We start from the raw sequence: 23,121 nt of genomic DNA on the forward strand, positions 1-23,121 counted from the left end.
CTATTGTAGTCAGAGCTGTGCAGGTCTACCTGTCTCTCACAGCTCCGTTTGGATGTGCAGTTTCTTTGTGGTTCATTCCAGTTTTCTGTCAGATTTCAGAACATCTCTAGGGTTACCATTGTTCTCTGGTTTTAGTTTGCATTGTGGAAGGTCGGACTAAGCTAGGATGCACCTGCCAGGACACAGATTTCTACCCAGATGGGGTAGAATCATCTAAACGTCTGTTCTTCTATGGCACAGAGCCATTACATAGTCTTCTGTCCACATCGTTGTGGAGCTCTTGCCTTTTGTGTACTTTGGGTACTACAAGCAGCAGTTGCTTCTGTAGTAACCTGAGGGTTTTCTATTCTTCCTTCTGCTGTACTGGTATCAGTTTTCCCACCCCAGGAACGTCCCATGGTTCCGGTGTCCCGTTCCCCCCCCCCAATGAAGCGACTGAGAAATGAAGATTTTAGGTATTTACTGTAAAATCTGTTTCTCATAGCCTTTATTGGGGGACACAGCCCCTTCCCTTGTGTGGCGGGGGTGTTGGTTTCGCTCGTCCTACTGCTTTTGTACTAACTGAATTATTGGTTGTCGGCTGCCAAGGTGTAGTGTGGTGGGGAGTAGTTTGCTTTTTTATAATATGTATAACATTGGGCCAAGTGCTATTTGATAAAACATGCGATAGCTCTTGGCAGTGTTATACGCCAGTGTGAGCGAGCTCGAAGGTATATTATTGGTGTCAGCCTCCAGGTGGCAGCATATAAAACCCATGGTTCCCGTGTCTTCCACTGAAGGTTATGAGAATATTTTATGGCGAGTACCAGAAGTCTTTATATACCATATACTTCACAGATAGGTGGGAGGAAATGCAGACAAAAGAGACTTGAATGATTCCATTCATCTACTACGCTTGAATACTGAGCACCACTTGCCGAATATCACAAGTCTGCTGCTGGGACTGTCTGGCTTACTGTATTTTTCGGACTATAAGGCGCACAGGACCATAAGAAGCTCTGTTCTGTTTCCCTGCACCATCTTCGTGAAGCCATGGGCTACCGGAGGCCGCACGTGTGCAGATTGAGATCTCGGCGGCCATTTTCCTGAAGCCGAGTGCAACCGAGATTTCAATCTGCGCACGTGCAGCCTCCGGTGGCCCACGGCTTCAGGAAGATGGCCACAGGAAAACCAGTGATGCACTAGGCTCTGCTCAGCATGGACACTGTGCCGCGGCGTCGCCACATTTCTGCCGCCGGCATCCTGAAGAAGGGACCCTGCACAGGTGCAATCCGCACCATCACAGCAGCGCCACATCTATGTTGCAGCCCCCCCGGTAAGCCTGCGTTTGCACTATAAGATACACCCCCCATTTTCCTCCCAATTTTTTTGGGGAAAAAGTGCATCTTATAGTCTGAAAAATACGGTATATCCAAATGAAGATAGTGCCGACCACTTCTTTATATTGAACAAGAAGAATGTGCAGTCGTAAATTGAAAACAGCATGCCAAACTAAAAACTATTGGATATTGGAAAAGTGCACAAAAAAAGTGCAGTTTTACAGGTCGCTCAGCGGACGGATGTACTTTAAAAATAAATAAAAAGCTACATGTTCTTATGACAGATCAGCTTGAAAAGGGTTGTCCAATGAAGACAATGTCTGTCTGTATGCCATAACACTGCATATGAACACAATAGAGGACAGTTCTTGGTTTTGATTCATAGAGGTGAGCAAAGAAGCAGCTCTATGAAAACTGCACCTGTTCTAGTTGATTCCAAAAACTGCACGAACGGCCTGATAGAAAATCAGCCGTCTGCTAATGGTGCCGGTGGTCGCATTTTGGAAAGCTGTTGTCTCTGATGAAAGAAGACCATTGATTACCGTATATTCAATTTATGAAAATGACCTTTCTCTATTGCTTCATTGGGGGACACCAGAAACCATGGTGTTTACTGCTGACACTAGGCAATAAAAAAGTTTTGCACTTCCTCAGTAGTATACACCTACCAACCAGAACCATGACAACCAGTTTAGCTTAGTGTCAGTAGGAGGCGGACATGGGTCTTTCACTAGACCCATATCAATCTCGGTTTTCGGCATTTTTCCGCAATGTTTTTTTTTCCCTTCCACCTCTTGGAGGGAAACTGTAAATAGTCACTCTGTTATCCCACCTTGAAACAGCGAGTACAGCATGGACGGACACCCTGTATCCTCATCTCTTTATCCAGCAGAACTCTAGACCCTAACACGAGATGTGTTCAGGTGCTCCGAAGAATGATCTTGGCCCTCCACTCCCCCGGCTTAGTTTAGGGCCTTCTCCTGTGGCCAGGACTTACCCCTGCCATCACAGCCAATCAGTTGCGCCTTTCTTCACCATCTTTCTTTCTAGATGTCTGCGACAACTGTTATATGAAGAAAGGTGAGCTAAACAATTACAGTGAGGGCATGTTTCTGCCTGACTAAAGGCACTGTACCCACAAGCAGTCTCCTGCTGACTTTCCAAATCCTGGCTGTCCTGTAGGTGGACCTCTTTTTCTCAAGATATATTACTCCCAAATCCACATTAGATGCCTATCCTCACCCCTACCACTCATAAATAAATAATTAAAAATAACTACAGTCAGGGCCGTATTTAGAGTTTCTGCTGCCCTAGGCACTTTTAGTGCTGCCTCCCCCTTTGGTGAGTATGACACTATCGGCAGTGACTTTGGCAAGAATCGCTGATGTGAAAGTCGCCTTTTGCAGCAGATCCGGCAGTTTTGCTGCATGTGCCGCGTAACGGATCACTTACGGCAACACTGCGTTTGGCCTCATTCATTCCCTATGGGATTTGCGGCAGTTGCCTTGATCTGGCAAATGCGGTACCGTACCCCCCAAGCTCATATTCCCCCCCCCCCCCTCCTGTATGCATGGCTCATATTCCCCCTCCTGTATGCATGGCTCATATTCCCCCTCCTGTATGCATGGCTCATATTCCCCCTCCTGTATGCAAGGATTTCAATCTACCGTGAATCACACTACCAGTCTATAGTGATGTCCATGGGCACTACCAGGGAGTTAGACCCACCATATATGTTTCACTGTACTAATAGCAGCAGTGTTTCTTTTTACTCTCTCGCTACTTAGTGAGTCAGATCCTACATCTACCATGATCCTCATGAATAATCGCAGTGTGATCCAAGAGGCCTTGAGATTTTTCATCACTTCAGCTCCTTGGCTGGCTGTCCAGACTTACCCCTTCTGTCTTACAGATATTGGATAATACCTTATCCTTCGACAAGAGTATAAGAGTCTCTTCAGAACTGGGATTCAATTTTGGACATCATGTAAAGGAGTTTTCCCCTCTCCGACAAGAATTGGATTGCATAATGCCTTGCTCTTCACAAGCCACAGCCATAGTACGAGAGCCACTTCAGTCCTGGATCCGATGTTTGAGAACCACAAAAACATGTGTTTTCCTCTGACAAGATTTGTTTCCTCCTTGGCATTTAGAGTCATAGTTTGGTTTCCTCTCCTGGTTATTACATTTTAATGCCCAGGTACAACACTGTCTCTTCCGGACAGCCCATTCCAACTTGTGGAATCTCTGGCTATGTCTGATCTGTGGTTCACAGGTGCAACACATTTGACCAGCTGGTGGAGGTGTCGGTGAGCCAGCCTGCGCCCTTTCAGTTTCCTACACCAGGCATCTTCCTGGGGTTCCTTCTCCCTCAGATGGTTAGACGTCGCTGAACAGATTGCTCTTTGTTTGTTTTTTCTTGTTACAGCAGGCTACTTTTCCTGATCTCATTGATCATCTGTCTTACTGTGGCTCATGCCAAAGTAAGCGGTCCCACATTCGAGGATCCTTGTCCCCTTCCTTTCTACAAGGTCCAGGTTGGATAAAGGTTACGTAAGAAGATTCAGGGGATCAGTACGTGTTTTTCCATAGGCTAGATTAGTTGTTCGCTTATCAGCTAGTGTCCCCGTTAGTGTCTTTGTATTTGCCGCGTATGTCCTTTCCAGCTCTGTTTCACACTGTTGCTCTTCAGTACTTGGATTCTAGGTTTAGACCTCTCCATGGTTAACTCTCCAGGGAGTTGGTAGGTACTCCAGCCACTCAGGTTCTTTTCTCATTTAAATATCTCCTGTTTCAGAGTAGGACAGTTCCTATTCTTCCATTCTGGATCTCAAGCTTATGTACTGATTTTCCATTTAACACCCTCAAAGATGGTTAAATCTATAAAAACCTACAGCCTCCCTCCGCTTATTGCGCTTGAATACTTCTCTATGCATCCTCTTCTAGATTATAGTTGAGTCTGCAACATTCTCTGCCAGCCCTAGGCATTACCATCGGCTCACACATTGGGTCCAAGGCTTTTTTTTTTTTTTCTACGTGCTGGGAGATTCGGTTAGACTTTCAGCAGGTCAATATCGCCCCTTGCCTCAATCCAGTCTCTAATCTATCAAAACATGCTGTCCCAATCCAGACGCATGGGCTTCCCTCCCCTGCTGATGGATTCTCTACTGATTTTCCTTTACGTGTGTCTCGTCTGAGCATACTCTTACTCTTGGCCTACTGGCGGTGTTCTAACTTCACTCTTCGCAAAAGATCCTCCCAGACCGATAAGGTTTGTGATGACGGGTGTCTTTTGTCTTCATTAGCAACTTTAGTTCAGTTTCGCACAGCTCAGGATTGTCTGTAGCGTAATTATGACTTCTTCATCTGGAACTCAGAGTGCCTGTCAACCTCGTCGGAGGTGTCTGGTCATGGACTGAACAATGTCCCAATTTGCCTGCAGTAGTAAGTTATTTTGTCCAGACTTTTCAACCTGAGAAAGGTCTTCGACAGGTGAAAGGTCTTATCCTACTGTTATACTGTCCTTGTCCATAGTCACTAATGGCATTGGCAATTTTAAACTTCCAGATTCTGCGACTCAGCCATTGTTCTCCCACACCTTTGCAGTTCCCTGGACTCAAATCCTCCCCCTTTCTTCTGCCCTCTTGAGCTCAGAGGTACAGTAGTCTACCTTCTTAGTCCCCTCTTGGAAACTTCTTTGCTATTATGATTTGACTAGATGGTTGCCCGATTCTAACGCATCGGGTATTCTAGAATATGTATGTCCACGTAGTAGTATATTGCCCAGCCACGTAGTATATTGCCCAGCCACGTAGTATATTGCCCAGCCACGTAGTATATTGCCCAGAGCCACATAGTATATTGCCCAGATCCACATAGTATATTGCCCAGTGACGTAGTATATTGCCCAGCTATGTAGTATATTGGCCAGCCATGTATGACACAGGTAAAAAAAATAAACATATACTTACCTTCTGTTGTAGCTGTGTCGCCTGTGTGCGGTGCAGGCGGCAGCTTCCAGTCTCAGGGTGTGATGACGTCACGGTCACGTGACAGTGTTGCAGTCACATGACCGTGACGTCACGGCAGGTCCTTTCCACGCAGGACTTGTGATGACCTCGCGGTCACACGACCGTGACGTCATGGCAGGTCCTTCTGCCAGACCATCCGTGCCAACGGAACGTACCGGTTGAATTGCGAGGAGCGGGAAAGGCGGCGTAGGTGAGTATATAATAATTTTTTATTTTTTTTATTATTTTTAACATTAGATGTTTTTACTATCGGCGCTGCATAGGCTGCGTCAATAGTAAAAAACTTGGTCACACAGGGTTAATAGCAGCTGTAACGGAGTGCGTTACCCGCGGCATAACGCTGTCCGTTACCGCCGGCATTAACCCTGTCTGAGCGGAGGGGTGTATGCGGGCGCCGGGCAGTGAGTGCGGGGGGAGTATGGAGCGGCCATTTTCTTCCGGACTGTGCGTGTCGCTGATTGGTCGCGGCAGCCATGACAGGCAGCTGGCGAGACCAATCAGCGAACGAATAACCGTTACAGACAGAAGGACAGACGGAAGTACCCCTTAGACAATTATATAGTAGATTGTTGGTTTCCATTTTTTTTTTGTTTGTTTGTTCGTGAAACGCAGCACCTAAGTTGCAGTCCCCCCATCACATCTTAATTATCTAAGTAGGGTAACCCTCTTATTCTTTCCTTCACTCCGTATTGTCGGAACTTGAGTCTGGTTTGTCCCTGCCCTAGGGGCAGGTTTTCTATCTTCCCTTCAGGGGAACCAGTTTTCTTGTTTCAACTTTTCAAGTTTTTTTCCTGTAGGATGCGTGCGCTTAGTTAATCTGGAGTGGCCTCCTGTGTGTCTTGGGGGCCCGCATCTGGTGCTTAACACTCTACAGCGTCTTGTTGTCTTGGTATCATTTTTTTGTCATATTTTCTCGTTTCGTGGAAGGTTGTTTCTGTAACTGTCCTCTCCACTCCAGTACTTTCGCTTTCCCTTTCCGACCCCTCTGGTCTTGCGTTCGGTTCTCTCTTCATTGTGTGAGATAATCATCTCTGGCTGTGCTTCTCTTCTTTCTCATCCTCCGTCTCTTGATATACTGTTATTGGTTAGCGTGTCTCCGGGTCAGTGCACGTCTGAGTCCCATCTGTCGAGAACAGTTTCTTCAGATGCTCAGATTTGCGTCTGGTGAATCATCTGAATAGTCTTCTAGTCTGGATCCGCTCTAGATTTCTGTGCGCATATTCACAAGGGGCAGAGCTCCCTCGCTTCCTACTCTCTCATCTGGGCCTAGGGCTTCCCGCACCTGTTATCTTCAGGCCTCTATTAGCAGCTCCCAGTTATCTGTTATTTTTACCTTTTCCAGCTTCTACAGAATCCTAACTTTCTTCCATCTCCTTGGTGTTTTGGGGCCTGGGCAGAAATGTTTTGCATATTACTGTGGCCGATCTCATTTCTGAGATTTCTTTTCTTCCCTCCATTGTGCACGGCTTTTGGACTTCCCATGGTTTTCTGTGTCCCCCAATGAAGCGATAGAGAAAATATCTTGGGTTCTTACCGTATAATCTTTCTCCGAGCATTCATTCTTGGACACGGCACCTGCCCTTTATAGATGTCTGTTGGGCTATCTTTTGGTTGCTTCTCCTACTGCTTTTACACTAACTGATCGTCTTTGTTTCTCTCGGTGGGTGTATGCTACTGAGGAGGAGCTACGTTTTTTTTATTACCTAGTGTCAGGCTTCTAGTGACACAAGCATATACCATACCATGGTTGCCGGTGTCCCCCAAAAAAGGCTCAGAGAGAGATTTTACGGTAAGAACCCAATATCATCATCTTTTTGGAAATGTATACAACATATTTTTCATGTGTTTTTTTTTTTCTTGTATTGTCTCCATATTACCTTTTTTTAGCATCATTATTTTTCTGTTTTTCAACTGCAGTCTGAAAAAGTACCAAAATTGCAGTTTTTTGAGCTGCAGAAAAAACTTGATTCCTGCGAAAAAGCGTTGGCTAAGAAGCAGTTTGAGATCGACGAAATTAAGGAGGTGGCTGCCAAACACCAGGCCGATTCAGAGACAATTGACGTTCTTCGTGCTCAGGTGAAAAATATTACAGTATTTCTAAACATAGTGCATTCAGAGATTTGCTAAAGCATGTCTGTATAGTTACGGCATGGGCACGAATCTTGAAAAATATTTTGCCCAGATCCTGCCTTTACGTTTGAATTTAATCTATACAAATTACAATATTTACCAGAAATGTTTGGCTGGTTTTCTCCATATGGTTAGCTGAGCTAGCATAGCTCATTTATATGCAGCTCTGACTTGGAGGTATTCCCATCTCCAATGTTGTCGTCGTAGTCATAGCATCCAATTAGAAATGTAGTCTCTTCTTGATTCACTGTGTCTTTCCTCATATGCAGGCATTGCAGGACCTTAAAGGGAATCTGTCACCCCAAAAATGGCCTCTAAACTAAGCCCACCGTCATCAGGGGCTTATCTACAGCATTCTGTAATGCTGTAGATAAGCCCCCCGATGTATCCTGAAAGATAAGAAAAACAGGTTATATTATACTCACCCAGGGGCGGTCCCGCTGTGGTCCGGTCCGATGGGCGTCCGGTCCGATGGGCGTCCGGGTCCGGGGCCTCCCATCTTCATACGATGTTGCTGTCTTCTTGCTCCGGCGCAGGAGTACTTTGTCTGCACTGTTGAGGGCAGAGCAAAGTACTGCAGTGCGCAGGTGCCGGGAAAGGTCAGAGAGGCGCAGTGAGCAGGCACCAGGCGTCTCTGACCTTCCCCGATGCCTGCGCACTGCAGTACTTTGCTCTGCCCTCAACAGGGCAGACAAAGAACGCCTGCGCAGGAGCCGCGGCAAGAAGACAAGAAGAGGACGTGATTATATGAAGATGGGAGGACCCAGACCACGACACCCATCGGACCGGACCGCCCCTGGGTGAGTATAATATAACCTGTTTTTCTTATCTTTCAGGATACATCGGGGGCTTATCTACAGCATTACAGAATGCTGTAGATAAGCCCCTGATGCCGGTGGCCTTAGTTTATAGGCCATTTTTGGGGTGACAGATTCCCTTTAAGTATTCCTGGTTATGACCAATTATATTGTCACAGTTAGCTAGTTGCAAGTGGTCGTTACCATGGATACCTAAGGTCCGGCAATGCCTGCACATAAGGAAGGACGGTGAATCAGAAAAACTGTACTACATTTGCTAATATTATTATTACACCTACTACATATTGGGATAGGATCCTGGAGATGGGAATTCCCATTTAAGTCCGAAGGTGGAGACAGTGATGCCAACGTTGATTGGGTGCAGAGTACACATAACCTAATAACCTCATGCGAGTCCCGGGAACGCTGAGTGCTGACACTGCTGGAATGGCGCCGGCACAGGAGGTGAGTATAGGTGTTTTTATTCTAACGGGGGAAAACATTCAATAAGAAGGGGCTATCCTAGTAGTATACAACCCCTTTAACAAATTAACAGCTGCAAGCAGACTCCACATACGACTGCTAGAGGCTGAATATCGGCCTTCGTATGCCATCAAAGACGTGGGCTCAGTTCTTGATCCCTCATCAGTTGGGCGGTCACCCATTTTGAGACTTTATAGTGGCGTTATTGTTGTCAGCAGCACATCGCTTTGTGTGAAAAGGGAGCCTACTTAAGGGGACAGAACAATCATATGACAATCGTTATGTCCCCATACAGTTTGTTTGGCTCCGTGAGATTGGTGTTCAATCTATGGACCAATTGACTTGTATAAGGCAAATCAGTGCTTGTTTCTGGGCAGAAATCTGCCTCTCCAATCACAGCTTGAACTTAACTTCCCAACTGTTCGGTTGATAATTGACCCGTTGTGTTTTTGTTTTTTTTTCTTGTATATCATCATGTTCAGATTGATATCTACTGTAGTGATTTTCATGCTGAGAGAGAAGCCAGACAAAATATTCATCAAGAGAAGGAGCAGTTAGCAGCACGCATGGCATTTATAATGCAAGAGAATGAAAATCTGAAGGAGGAACGAGGAAGGTATGTGGTGTTTGTGTATATAAATAGTCCATTTTTATTTGTTCTTATGCTTTTAGGCAATACTTATATGTGCATTTGAAGCTTTGTCAAACTTTATCATATTTCGCACACTCCTCAACAGACCATTATGATCCCCTTTATAAGTCAATGGGACCTGTTGGCACACAACTACATCTTGATTTCCATTACTCTGAACTTTTGATCCTTTTTATGTGGGAGCATGGGTTATATGGCAGTGGTGGTTCTAGAGGGCTCACATAGGCTTTGTTCACATTGTGTTTTTATTTTATGAACTTCTGAAGAAAGTGCAAAACTGCATTATTTTTGCTGTGATGTATGAAATTGCTGTAAGTCAGTTTTCTCTTTACTGTAATCACAGCAAAAACGCTGCATTTTTGCCACACTTCCTGTAAAATCATGGTAAAATTACTGTTTTTCTTATTATTTTGTTCTTTTTCACTTGTGTGAATTTTGAGGCAGAAACATATTACATGTAATATGGGGAAAACCATAATGAAAAAAACTTCACCTTGCCACCAAAAAGTGTGAATGCAGCCTTAGCTGAAGTAGGGACCCACTTAAAACTTAGAGGTAATTTTACAAGTAGGCTTATACATTTTGATACAATTATCCGCAAAGGATATAAGCTATATCTTAAAAAAAGAAAAAAAAAAAAAAAGGAAACTACAAGCTACATAAAAATGTCCACGTTATATTTAATGAATTTTGTAATTGCACAGAAAATGGAATTCTCAACCATAATGTCTCATGATTAAATTAATTACCTCCTAATAATCATGGATGTCTAATGTTTAGCCCATACATCATCATGGAAAACATATAGAAAAGATTTTTTTTCTGATGCCTTTTTCAATGCCATTCTGATGAAGGTCTTGTTGACTGAAGCATTAATTTAACAAACTGGATTACAATAAAAACAATATTATTGATTCATATACAAGTGCCGTGATATTTTCTTTTTTTACATGATTTCTGATAGCTGGGCCATTTTGTTCTCCCGGAGGTAAGACAATACCAGAGGGGACTGACAGCTGCTCTCATAGAAAACTCCGGAGTACCGAGCCGAGAATTCCTCGGGGCACTCATCAGGAAAGATAGATGCCACTTGCTGGTCAAACAATTGCTTGGCTATTTCATGTATGGGGGCTACTACAGGAAAGACAGAATTTTGTCTTTTAATGTTTGAAAATAGAATACATTTGTTCCAACCTTTTAGAACATAGGTTGATTCTAAAATGACAATTTTAAAATGAAATTTACTTTCAGAGAATTAAAAAAAGATCGAAATAAGTTATGATTAATGAATGCCTCTTTCCTTAGGCAGTCCATAGAACAGCTTCAGAGACGGCATGGCTCCTTGAGATCAGCAGATGGTAGTGAAAGTCCTACTCTTGCGTCTAGAGGTAAATTTTACTGTTAGTCATTTTAGCCATTACTTTCAGTTACATGATTGAAATAAATAAATAGATATTTTATCTGACAAGAGCTTCGCTAAAACTATAGCTGAAATGTCTTGTGTTACAACTATATAGTCTTTATTGGTGCTCAACGTTTTTGTTCCAAGGCCCACATGGTCCTAATGAACCAATCCCGGGGGTGATACTAAAAATTAAATTACTTTCTGTGACTTTTGTGGCTTAACGAAAGTATATACCATAAATGTCTCTTGCCATCAGTCTATGTTCCCGCGTTGAGCTTTTTGGTGAGTTTTTGATGCTGCAGATTTTTTGCAGCATTTCTGCACCCATTAAGTAAAATGGATTACTTGTATTTTTTTGAAAATCTGCATCATCAAAAAGTCACCAAAAAGCTCATCATGGGAGCGTAGCCTTAAGCTATGTTCACACGTTGCATTTTTGCTGTTTTTTTTTTTCTGTAGGCAAAACGTGATCTCTTGGCAGTAAAGGAAGCTGCTTGAAAAAAGCAGGTTTTGCTGCATATTTATTGTCTCTTCTACATGCTGATAAAGTTTTGTGCCTCCCAAAAAAACATGATTAAACTTCCTTAGGTTTTTGCACAAAAAACATAGCAAAATCTGATGCTTGCATTTTTCCTGCATTTTTGCATTTGCTCATTGCTTTTTAAGGCTAAAGAAAATGCTGAAAGCAGTGACATGCTGCAAAAACGTAGCAGTTTTCCAATTCAGTCAGGAAATAAAAACAATGTGTGCGCTAGAGATTTCTGAAATCTCATGGCTTTTGATGGTACTGTAAAATGCAGCTTAAAATTTAGCATAAAACGCACCAAAAACACATGTGACCATAGCATTAGAGTGATGATTTTTGAAGGTATGTTCAGAGTTTTTGTTGAGGATTTAGAAAGTCTTCAGCTCCTAAATCCACATCAAAAACTGCATCAAATACTCTATTTGAATAATTTTCTGATAGATTTTAGTGGGAAAAGCTCCTTTGGTGCAGACACTGCTGTTTTTTTTCGCATTATTTTGCAGTATAAGTAATAACAAGCTTATTCAAAGAGTATTTGAAGCATATTTATTTTGTATGGACTTGAGGTAAATTCCACTTCTGTATCCTCGTTTAAAAACTCTGCATGGGTCCTAAAGAGGATGAGGTCATGCATGGCTCTCTACAATAGATCTGTTTTTCTCCTTCGTCTCATTGGGGGACACACACCATGGGTGTATGTTGCTTGCCACTAGGAGGCTGACACTAAGCTAACACAAAAAGTGTTAGCTTCTCTGCAGTATACACCCTCGTGCTGGCTTCCAGAGAACCAGTTCTTGCTTAGTGTCCGTAGGAGGCACACTGGTCTGGTCTTCAGACCGAAAGATCTTTTTTATTTTACATTTTTACCAATTTTTACATTTTTTTTCAAAGTGGAATGAAGGGGTGACTGATTCTTTCAAGGTTCCGATCTCCCCGAACCATCAACAGGCGAGCACGGAGTGTCGCAACTCCGTATTTTCCTGCAGCGTGGGATGCCAAGCATGGGTTGAATTTTTTGGGCGATGGTGCCCTAGAAGGGACCCAATCTCCCCACACCCTTAATGGACGAGCACATGGAGTGTCGCCTCCACGTATCCTCTTCCACAGCCAGGCCTCATGCTGGACATTTAGCCCTGTCCCATCCAAGTGGATTTAACCCCTTGGATGTACAGTGGCCCCTTTTTTGGCATCCAAGCAGCCCCCACTGCACCACCACTGTTAAAGCGGATGGTACTAGGAGGCGGACGGTCCCTCTCCACCACCCTTCTAAAGGGATGGTGAATTGAGGGTTTTCCCCTTATCCCTGCACCGTTCAGACCAGCAGCAGCACAGCAGGACCTGCAGCAAGCTGCCTTACCTGCCACCCGGCAGCTTCTCCAGGTAAGTGCCAGGGCCGGAGGGCTCCTTTCAGGCGGTCTGGGGTGGCGCTGGTTAAGGGGGACCCATTTTGACTGTGGGGGGCGCATATTCGGCCCCCTTTCGGAATCGGCGCTGATGCCGCAAATTTAGTGTCAGCTTCAGCCCTGTACTAGGCTGCAACCTCTATCTCAGCCCATGCGATGACGCAATGTGGAGGCTCCGCCTACCACACAGCACGAGAAACGCCTCTGAAATCTTGGGAGCCATCTTTCTCCCCCAGACCGCCTCAGGACACACTAACTGCCATCAGGAAGGACAGAAAGGTCCCAGCAGCAAGTGTTCTCAGCGCAGGGGCCACACAGTTGGAGAAACACAGACTTTGGTAAGGCTGGCGTCACAGTAGCGGTATTTGGTCAGTATTTTACATCAGTATTTGTAAGCCAAAACCAGGAGTGGGTGATAAATGCAGAAGTGGTGCATATGTTTCTGTTATACTTTTCCTCTATTTGTTCCACTCCTGGTTTTGGCTTACAAATACTGATGTAAAATACTGACCAAATACTGCTAGTGTGACGGCAGCCTAAGGGAGTGCTGCATTATACATTCTCCTCCCTGCTGTAACTTCTTTTCTCAGCAGTATCCCTTCTCAGCAGCCCCTATTATTATAGGGCCACATTGAAGGGTACATCTTGTCCCAGCCAAAGGCTAAAAAGTCTAATTAACAAGTCTATGGCTATACTTATACCTTTACTTCATGCTCCTCCTGCCAGTCTGCTTTTCCTGAGGCTCAGAGTTCACCGCTCTACAATGCCTGTGACCCCAACTGCGCTCAGGAGCCCTCCGCTGCCACCGAGCCCAGTGTACCTAGTCCCCCTGAGTGGGCTTCGTGACCCTCCATGATCCTTCGGGGGACCGGAGCATTTGCAGGACTGATGTAGATAGATCCTCCCCAAGCCAGATTTTCAGAAAACAGTGGATTCGCTGATTGAGGCTGTCAATCAGGCAGGTTTTAAAGGTTGAGGAAGATTCCGGCTCCGCTCCGGATCAAACTGTGTCCTTTAAGAGGACTAAACGCTCTCATAAGGCATTTGCTATTCATCCTGAAATTAGAGCCATAGTTAGGCACAGATATCTCCTGGATAAACGCTTCACAGGACAAAGGCCTCTTGAAGCAAAGTATCCTTTTTCACCTGATCTGAAAAAAGATTGGGTTGAATCTCCGGTGGTAGATCCCCCAGTATCTCGCCTAGCATCCAAAACTCTCCTGTCCGTGCCAGATGGCTCATCCATCAAAAGTCCCACAAACTGTCAGAAAGTTTGGCTCGCTCTGTCTTTGAAGCCTCAGGTTCGGCTCTCTAACCATCCTTTACAGCAGCATAGGTAGCTAAGGCAATGGTTTTCTGGTCAGAGACCTTAGCTACTTCACTTCGGAGCAGTAACATTCCTCCAGAGGCGGCGAACCTTGCCAACCAAATTTTCCGGGCAGGCGATATCCTGGTACATACATCCTTGGGATGCGGCCGGTTGTGCTGCTCAGTCCGCAGCCAGTGCCATCACTATCAGAAGGCCATTATGGCTCAGAGAGTGGAAGGTGGACTCTGCATCAAAAAAGTCTCTCACCTCCCTTCCTTATCAAAGTGGTCGCTTATTTGGAGAAAAGCTAGATCAGCTTATTTCCGATGTTACGGGAGGGAAGAGTAAATTCCTTCCCCAACAGAGACTTAGGCGCCCCTTTCGGAGACAGCAACAGATCCGTTTCCATTCATTTGGCTCCTCTCCTCCAGGCTGGTAGGTCTCGTACAGACCTAACCAGCATTGGAAGTCCCAACCCAAGCTGTCGAGACCTAAAGGTCTTAGGTCTCAGAGATTTTCCTCATGCTGACTACCAGCGTTATCCGGTCGACACCGGCAGAGTAGGCGGCCGCCTACTTCTCTTTTGTCAGGTCTGGCTTTCCGTCGTCTCAGACGAGTGGGTCAGAAATCTGGTGTCGTCTGGATACAAGATCGACTTTGCTATGCGCCCAACCTCACGGTTCTTTCCCTCCCGTCCTCCCTCTTTCTCACGGGCCATAGACTCATTGCGTCACTGTCCCCGTCCCAGAAAGCAAAAGGTTTCAGGGTTTCTATTGAACCTTTTCATCATCCCAAAGAAGGACGGAAAGGTAAGACACATACTAGACCTCAAACTTATAAACAAGTTTGTCAAGGTCCGTCATTTCCGCAAGGAATCTCTGCGCTCAGTTATCACTTCCCTGGAAGAGGGAGAATTCTTCGTTCGCCTCAATCGACATCTGAGACGCTTACATATTCCAATTTTCCCCCTCACCAGAGATTCCTGCGCTTTGCCATTTGCGACCAGCATTATCAATTCACGGCCCTTCCCTTCGGCCTCGCTACGGCCCCCAGAGTGTTCACAAAGGTCATGGTGGCTGTCATGTCCATCCTGCACTCTCGGGGCATGATCGTTCTGCCCTATCTGGACGACCTGTTGATCAAGGGTCCGTCTTTCCACGACTGCGCGGAGTCCGTTCGCATTACTTGCGATACCCTTTCTCGTCTGGGCTGGCTGATAAACTTAAGCAAATCCTCTTCTGTTCCAGCCCAACAGATTTCCTTTTTAGGAATGTCCCTAGACTCGTCTCGGGGGTTGGTAATTCTCCCTCCAGACATGGTCTTGGCCCTTCAAAAAGGAGCCAGAGCGCTTCGTCAGTCTTCAGCTTACTCCATCTGGTTTGCAATGAGGGTACTAGGAAAGATGGTGGCCGCAATAGAAGATGTCCCTTTTGCCCAACTGCACCTTCGTCCCCTACAACATGCCCTTCTGGCAGTTTGGGACAGAAACCCGTTCTCTCTCGATCGCAGGTGCTACTTGTCCCTGCAGGTCAAACAGGCTCTCAGGTGGTGGACGTTGAACTCTTCCCTCAATCGGGGGGAAGTCTTTCCTACCCATTCATTGGCTGGTGGTGACGACTGATGCCAGTCTTTCAGGCTGGGGGAGCAGTCTTCTGCCACCACACTGCTCGGGGCCGCTGGTCAATTCAGGAATCGAAGATACTGATCAACATTCTGGAGATCTGTGCTATTCTGATGGCCCTGCAACAGTTCCATCATCTTCTAGCGGGTCACCCCATCCGTATTCAATCAGATGCCACGGCTGTGGCATACATCAATCATCAAGGGGGTACCTGCAGCAGGGCAGCGATGTCCGAGGTAACTTACATCCTTCGATGGGCAGACAACAACCACTCTGTGATCTCAGCGATGCACATTCCAGGAGTGGAAAACTGGGCGGCGGACTTCCTCAGCCGTTAGGGTCTCACCTCGGGGGAGTGGGCGCTTCATCCGGTAGTCTTCCACCGGACGTGTTAACTTAGTGTCAGCCTCCTAGTGGCAAGCAGCATATACCCATGGTCTTTGTCCCCCAATTAGTTGCTCGGAGAAAAGTATTTTACAGTGAGTACATAAAAATCCCTGGGTTTTTTGCTTACTCCCTAATAATTCAGAACTCCCATAAACTATAGTGGACTGAGTACAGACACTAAAGGCCACATTTATTTCATATACTCCTTTCTGACAAGCCTCCATTCTCCTGATATGAGGCATCCAGAGATGTCTGCACTAGAGATTGGCGGACTCCTTGATGTTTTGGATCCAGCCGAACAATTAATAAGAAATTTTGGGTCCAAGAACAGTATCCAGACCCCATTCACTTGAATGTGCGGCCCGAACATTTAGTGCCACGCTGTCATGTGAATGACAGTGCGGCAAACACTGCCTCCGATTGGCAGTAAAATTATTACTGCCGGTCAGACAACCATGGTTCCCTTGCTGTCAAATGACAGTGTGAACCCGCAGCTGTGATTGAAGGTAAAAAGTTTACCTTCGGTCACTGGTGTCAGCTGATAGGACTAATGCGCCCATAAGCCTACACCTGCTGCCACAAATAACAGCAAGAGCAGGCGGCGGCTGATGGGGAGTATTCTTTAGCTGGCTCCTGTGCTCTAAATAAATAATAAAGTGTTGGTCAAGCTGTATTTTTGATAACCAGCCAGGCAAAACTGACAGTTGCGGGCTGCATCCCTCAGCTGTCAGCTTTAGCATGATTAGTTATCAAGAATAGTGATCCCTTCAACCCTTTTTAAAATGTATGTTTTAAAAAACTGCATGGGGTCTCCACTATTTTTGACAACCAACCAACCAAGCTAAAGCAGGCAACTGGGGGCTGGTAAGGGGCCATGGATATTGGCCCCCCCAGCCACAAAAAAATAGCAGCCCACAGCTGCTCAGAAAAGGCACATGCGTTAGATGCACCAATTCTAGTGCTTTTCCCGACTCTTCCCACTTGCCCTGTGGCGGTGGCAAGTGGGGTTCATATTTGTGGAGTTGATATCACTTTTTTACTGTCCGGTGACATCAAGTCTTGGTAAAGGAGAGGCGTCTTATGCCTATACTTTACGAATCGAATAGTTCTATTGTAAATAAAATCACAGCCAGAAAAAGTTTATTTGAAATAAAAACAAAACACACTTTTCCTGTTTTATTTAAAAATAAAAAACATCGTTATACTCCCCTAACACCCATGTGATTGAAGCCCTAGTCTCCTGTAATAAAAAAAACAAAAAACACAACCATATTCCTCACCTGTCCAATGCCGTAATCCATGTCTGGGGATAAACCGTTTTCAATCTGGACAGTGCCAAGATGTGATCGTCCAGGCTGAGAACCACTGAGGAATGAGTTGCTGTGAGCTTAGCATCAGTGACTAGTGGTGACATCATCTAGGTTACCGCCGGTCTCTGAGGTTGCGTTCCCAGCCGGGCTCCTGAACTGGGGTGATCTCAGTAAGATCACCCCTAACACAGTGAGAAAATCTCACAGTGCGGAGCAGAGCTCACAGAGTTCACAGGGAGAAATTAAAAATTTATCCTGGTGAACTCCCCTCTGAGACTTTTTCTCACTGTGCTAGAGGTGATCTCAAGAGTTCCCCACAGCCTCAGTGACCGGTGATGACGTCATCACTGGTCACTGATGCTGCGCTTGCAGCAGCTCATTCCTCAGTGTTTTGCAGCCTGGATGGTCGCATCTTGGCACCATCCAGTTTGAAATCTGTTCATCCCCTGACGTGGGACAGAATGACAGGTGAGGGCTATTGTTGTTTTATTAATGGAGATGAGGGCTTCAATGGAATGGGCATTATGTGTGTATAACAATGTTTGTTATTTTTAAATAAAATGGATGTGTTTTTTTTTTTTTTATTTATTTCAAATAAAAAACTTTATTCCTGCTGTGTTTATTTATAAAATAACTATAGGATTAGTCATTAATAATCCTATAGTTATTTTATAAATAAACACACAGCAGGAATAACGTTTTTTTTTTTTTGTTTTGTTTTTTATTCATTAATAGGCGTCTTACAGACTCCTCTCCATTACTAAGCTGTGGGCTTGATGTCACCGGACAATTCAAAGGTGACATCAACCACACAAATATGAACCTCACTTGTCAACCTTGCTAAAGCTGAGGGTTGCTGCCCATAGCTGTCAGTTTTGCCTGGCTGGTTATCAAAAATACAGGGGAACCTGCACCGGTTTTTTTTTCTTCTTTAAATTATCTTTTTATGATTTATTTAAAGGACAGGCGCCAGCTGATGAATAGTCCCATCAGCCACCGCCTGCTCTCACTGTTATTAGCGGCAACAGGTGTGGGCTGATGGGCGCAGCAGTCCCATCAGCTGATGCTAGTGACCGGAGGTAGACTTTTTACCACTGATTAGAGCTGCGTGCTCAGCTGCATATGACATCACAAGAAACACCCGATGTTCGAGGTGCCGAACCCAAACAGTAACACTGACTTCCTGGTGAAGTCCATGCCCGCACATTAAGGAAAAGTTCACACTAGGTGGTTGTTTTATTTTTTTTTTTTCAGCATTTTTCTTCTGCAGCAAGAATGGAGCTGCAGAAAAAAAATGTTTCCCTTGGTTTATCTTGTGTTTTTCTTTTTTGTGTGTGTTGTTTGCAGCAGTTTTGGCATGATAGATTTGTCTCTTTTGCATGCTGATAAAGTTCAGTACTGAAAAAAAGTCCTATTCCAAAGAATGAGGTTTTGGCACAAAAAAAGCTGCAAAACATGGTACCTGCATTTTTTCACCACCCATTTAAGTCAATGGGTGAAAAACGCTGAAAGAAGTGACATGCTCCATGTCCAAAAAACCATGCAAAGCACAAAATACTGATTACAAAAAAACAATGTTAAAGTTAACATCAAGTTAAAAGCAAGTGAAAATTAGCATAAAAGCAGCAAAAACGCCCAGTGTGAACTTAGCCTAAGTTTTCAGTATAGACCCCAAACTTTAGAGATGGGCAAACCCGAACAGTAGTCTGCACAGATAAGTTAGTACTTGCCAGTCCCTGCTCCCCAGCTACTGCCACTACTCTTGTGTGTATGGCTGATCATTTATAGTTAATCTGGCAGTTATTTTTCTGTCCATATGGTTGGGGGCTGCACAGTATGGCATCGCGGGACGCATGTGTACTCCAAGCTGCAGGGTGTGCACCCCTGTATTACATTATTGCCTTGCAGGGTTGTTCCCACTAAAAACATTTGCCACCTGTCCACTCTGTGGTATACAGCAGAGTACACCACATTACGCCTACATGCAAAGTGAAACAAATGCTTGCAGCAGATGCTCTAACTGTACGGTTTTAGAAATATGGTGTCCTTGTTTAACAATATGACATATATTTGGCAGTCGTCAGCAATATTTTAGTCTAGATATTTTCTTTTCATTATTCATAAAATGGAATGTATTGTTTTTTTGCTTTTCCTAGGTGCAGAGAACATGGAGCAGCCCAGCCTCACTGTACACATGTGTCCCAAGTGTCAACTGATTGTGCCTGACATGGATACCCTACAGATTCATGTCATGGACTGCATCACATAAAAGCAATGACTTGTAGCTTTACCATTAATTCTTGAATTTGAGCATCTTGGCTTTTTCTCATGAGATTACTCCATGGATCTTGGAGGCATTGAACGAAACCGGCACTAAATAATTCAACGTTTTATGGGAGCTTGGATAATAATTAGGCATTGATTTCAATTCTTGTATTTAGTTTACTGTTTCTTAACACCAAATTCCTGACCAAACGCTGCGCACCTTCGTCTAAATGAAGGGCTAAACCTCTAGAACAAGTCACTGTTATCCTGGTAACAATGCAAATTAATAGCTGCAATAAAGTTTGTTTTATCACTGTTAGTGGTGAAAGTGCTGGAGATCAAAAGGCATTTTATATTTTATACACTTTCTCCACTTATGAAGAGACATTTGTCTCCAGACTTGTCATTTATTCTGCTATAGTAGATACTTGGGGCCCAATTCTTTAAGACTGTCATTTTGCATGTCAGTCATAATGGAGGGAGAGCACTGAAGTAAGATATGCCAAACTTATTAGGAGGTGTGTGCCTATTTAATAAATTTGGTGTATCTTTCAACTTTTGTGCGCCACCATCAATTTCTGTTTTAATTTACACCACAGGGTGGCAAAAATTATCACCAATGTCTTGACACACCAAAATTCAAAGTTTTTGAGTACCTTTTAAGTTGTGCAAAAATTTTGCTACATTTCAAGCATATTTACGCCAGAATTCTGGCAAACGAAATGACTTCTTTAATGGGGCCAGTCTAGATTGCAGAGCTAGTTTTATAGGACATTATAGGGTGGTATAACCGGTCTTCCTTTTTAATATCTTCATATTAGGAAATAAGAAAGAAGCAGTGAAAATTTTGGGGCCCTTTTAGAATGTATTTTTGATAGTAAGATAAGTTCATATTTTCCATAGGCTTCTCACAATATATTTTTGTTTTGTGGACCTCTGTAAATTATATGTAATCTGTGCTTTCCCGACTCTGTGTAAAAGCAGAGAGTGGATAGCTGGAATTACATTAATAAAATTTAACATCCTCCACTCTGCGAATGTGCCATCATTTAAAAGTGTGGATATATACCGTATCTTTGGCCTTCAAGGTGCAGCCTTTCTAGCCATTTAAAAACATAACTAATTCTTGTTGTCGGCCTTACAAATAAAATATAAGGCTAAAAGAAAATTCACTGGGTTAATATGTGTAATGGTTATGCTCAGTTCTGCTTACTCTTCACATTCAGAATTCCGTGTAGTATGTATTTCAGCCCTAAGAATACTAAAGGATCAAACTCTTTTCACTAAAATTAGGATGTAAAGCTGTTTGAAAATGTCACAATTTCTGAGCAACAATTAGTTTGGCATCAATTTTGGCACTTTTATGCCAGTCCCAACCATCTCCACAAACTTTAAAAAAAAATGGTTGAATCTTAACTGGGAAGGGGAGATAATGTAAAGTTTGTCAACTGGCCTTTAAGTGGCGCAAAGTTAGATCAGAAATGTCCCCCAGTCCACACAACACCTGTAATGCACCAAGTTTATTAAGAAGCATGTGTTTATTAATGAGTTTAGCACACGAGCTCACTGCTCATCAAGTCGGGTGTACAAAATGCCTTTCTACAAGCTGTGCACTTTTGTAAGACAAAATTCTATCTTTATATGATAACTGGATCTTCCAGTGGTGTTAAAGGGAAACGTGTCACCAGATCTTTCCCTTATAAAGTAGGGCCAGCACCTGTACACCCTGTTTCAGCATTCTAAGAAAGATGTCTATATGTCCCCAGAGCGCTCTCCATAAGAAAGCTTTTTTTTTTTTTATAATTTCCAATGGGGCAGTCAAGTCTTAAGGGGAGTCGCTGGTCTTTATCTGGTGCCTTCTCTTCTTGCTTTGTGTGGATGACGCGCCCTACAGTATCCACACAGTGTCCTCGGCATTGCACTCCTACACAGGCCACTTCTCTATAGTACGTAGGCGCTTTTTGTCTTTCCCTGTGAATGCCCACTACAATACTTTGTTCTGCCTTTGGTAGGTCAGAGCAGTGTGATGCCGGGGACACTGCGTGGATGACATTGCACGAGTCATCCACATAAAGCAAGAGGAGAGGAGGCCCCAGATCAAGGCCAGAGCCACAATTCTCTGTAGGTGAGCATAATAAAAGTAATTTGTTTTATAGAGAGCGCATTGGGGACATATAGACCACATTCTACAATTCTTTATATGAGGACGTACTGGTGCTAGCTCTACTTTACATGGGAAAAACATGGCAACAGGTTCCCTTTTAAAGCTTGTTTTAAATACGAGGGAATGTTGGTGTTTTGTTTTTTTAACAAGCCTGATTTTTCATTGTACCAGAAGACAGGTTGCGGTCATAAGTATTTGGTAGCAGTATGTCCCACTTTACCAAATGAAATAAGCAAGCATCTGTGGGTGCTTGCTAATAGGGATTTATTCGGTCACCCATGACCGCACCAACGAGAGAGGGGATCTGCCCTTCAGGAACAGGAAACCTACAGATACAAAAGGGCAGCGCCTCTCCCACGCTTCAGTTGGTTTCCTGTTCCTGAAGAGGACAGTGTTCCTACAGGTACTTGGAAAAGGATTTACCAGGATCCCAGGCCCAGCCAGTCGGTTTCGGTAGCGGGGGTCCCCTGCCTAGGCCGGTGCGGGGTGCCTGGAAGCACCACGGTGGGTCCGGGGAGGATTCCACGGCAGTGAGCAGGTAGGTGGAGTGGTGTCTGGAGGATTACCGACTCAGGTGGGCCAGCGCTGGAAGGTAATTATCCCCCCCCCGATGGATCTGATGGCTCCTGGCCTACACTCTCCGGCGTGCTGTGGTGTCTTCCGGGTCCGGCGGTGTCGGGTGTGGACCAGAAGCTCGGCTGGTGACGACCCTGGACGGTACTCTGGCGCAGTGCTGCGGCTTCATTGGATGTCGTGGTGGTGACTGGGCGGGGGCTGTCCCGGAAGCAGAGTGCCCAGCCGGCTTTTGCTTCAGGATAACGCCGTGGCATGATGGCCAGGGGTGCTGGGGCCCTGGGGGGGGGGGGGAGCGTAGTATTGGAGGGAGTGTCGAGTCAAGGGGGGGGGGGACCCTCCTGGCCAGAAACCTGACCCGGATATCTGGGGGGAGACACCTTTAAAAAGGTCCTGAACACTTGCATCTAGGCTTCTGAGCCATTACCATGATGGATGTAACGGAAGTTTTACAGATTCGGATTCCTCTGCTGACCTTAGAAGGGATGAAGATTCCTCGGGGCCTTCGTCTTCTGAGGAGGACTCTGGCCGTTTCCGCTTTCCCTTAGACCGCATGGACAATTTAATAAAAGCGGTCAGGTCCACGATGGGGGTGGCAGATTACAGGCCGGAGGGTTCAGTGCAAGACTTAATGTTTGGTGGACTGGATCCAAGAAAGCACAGGTCCTTTCCACTGAATAGTAAAATTCAGAGCCTGGTCGACCTGGAATGGAAGAAGCTGGAAAAAAGGGGCTCCTTGCCTCCGG

General features: G+C 44.8%; 1 protein-coding gene across 2 annotated transcripts in view; it reads left to right on the forward strand.

The window, feature by feature from the left end:
- The window catches only part of OPTN (optineurin), a 103,250-nt gene extending 82,583 nt beyond the window's left edge, over positions 1-20,667 (forward strand). Inside the window, exons 11-14 of one of the 2 annotated variants that reach the window (XM_077264594.1) lie at positions 7,268-7,426; positions 9,243-9,376; positions 10,718-10,800; positions 19,530-20,667. In XM_077264594.1, coding sequence (XP_077120709.1) covers positions 7,268-7,426; positions 9,243-9,376; positions 10,718-10,800; positions 19,530-19,642 — 489 coding nt within the window. In that variant the 3' untranslated portion in view covers positions 19,643-20,667. The remainder of the gene's footprint in view (positions 1-7,267; positions 7,427-9,242; positions 9,377-10,717; positions 10,801-19,529) is intronic. The other variant, XM_077264595.1, reaches the window with a different exon arrangement.
- Positions 20,668-23,121: the final 2,454 nt, after the last annotated feature.

The sequence above is a fragment of the Ranitomeya variabilis genome, chromosome 5, assembly GCF_051348905.1.
Source record: "Ranitomeya variabilis isolate aRanVar5 chromosome 5, aRanVar5.hap1, whole genome shotgun sequence".
NCBI lineage: Eukaryota > Metazoa > Chordata > Amphibia > Anura > Dendrobatidae > Ranitomeya > Ranitomeya variabilis.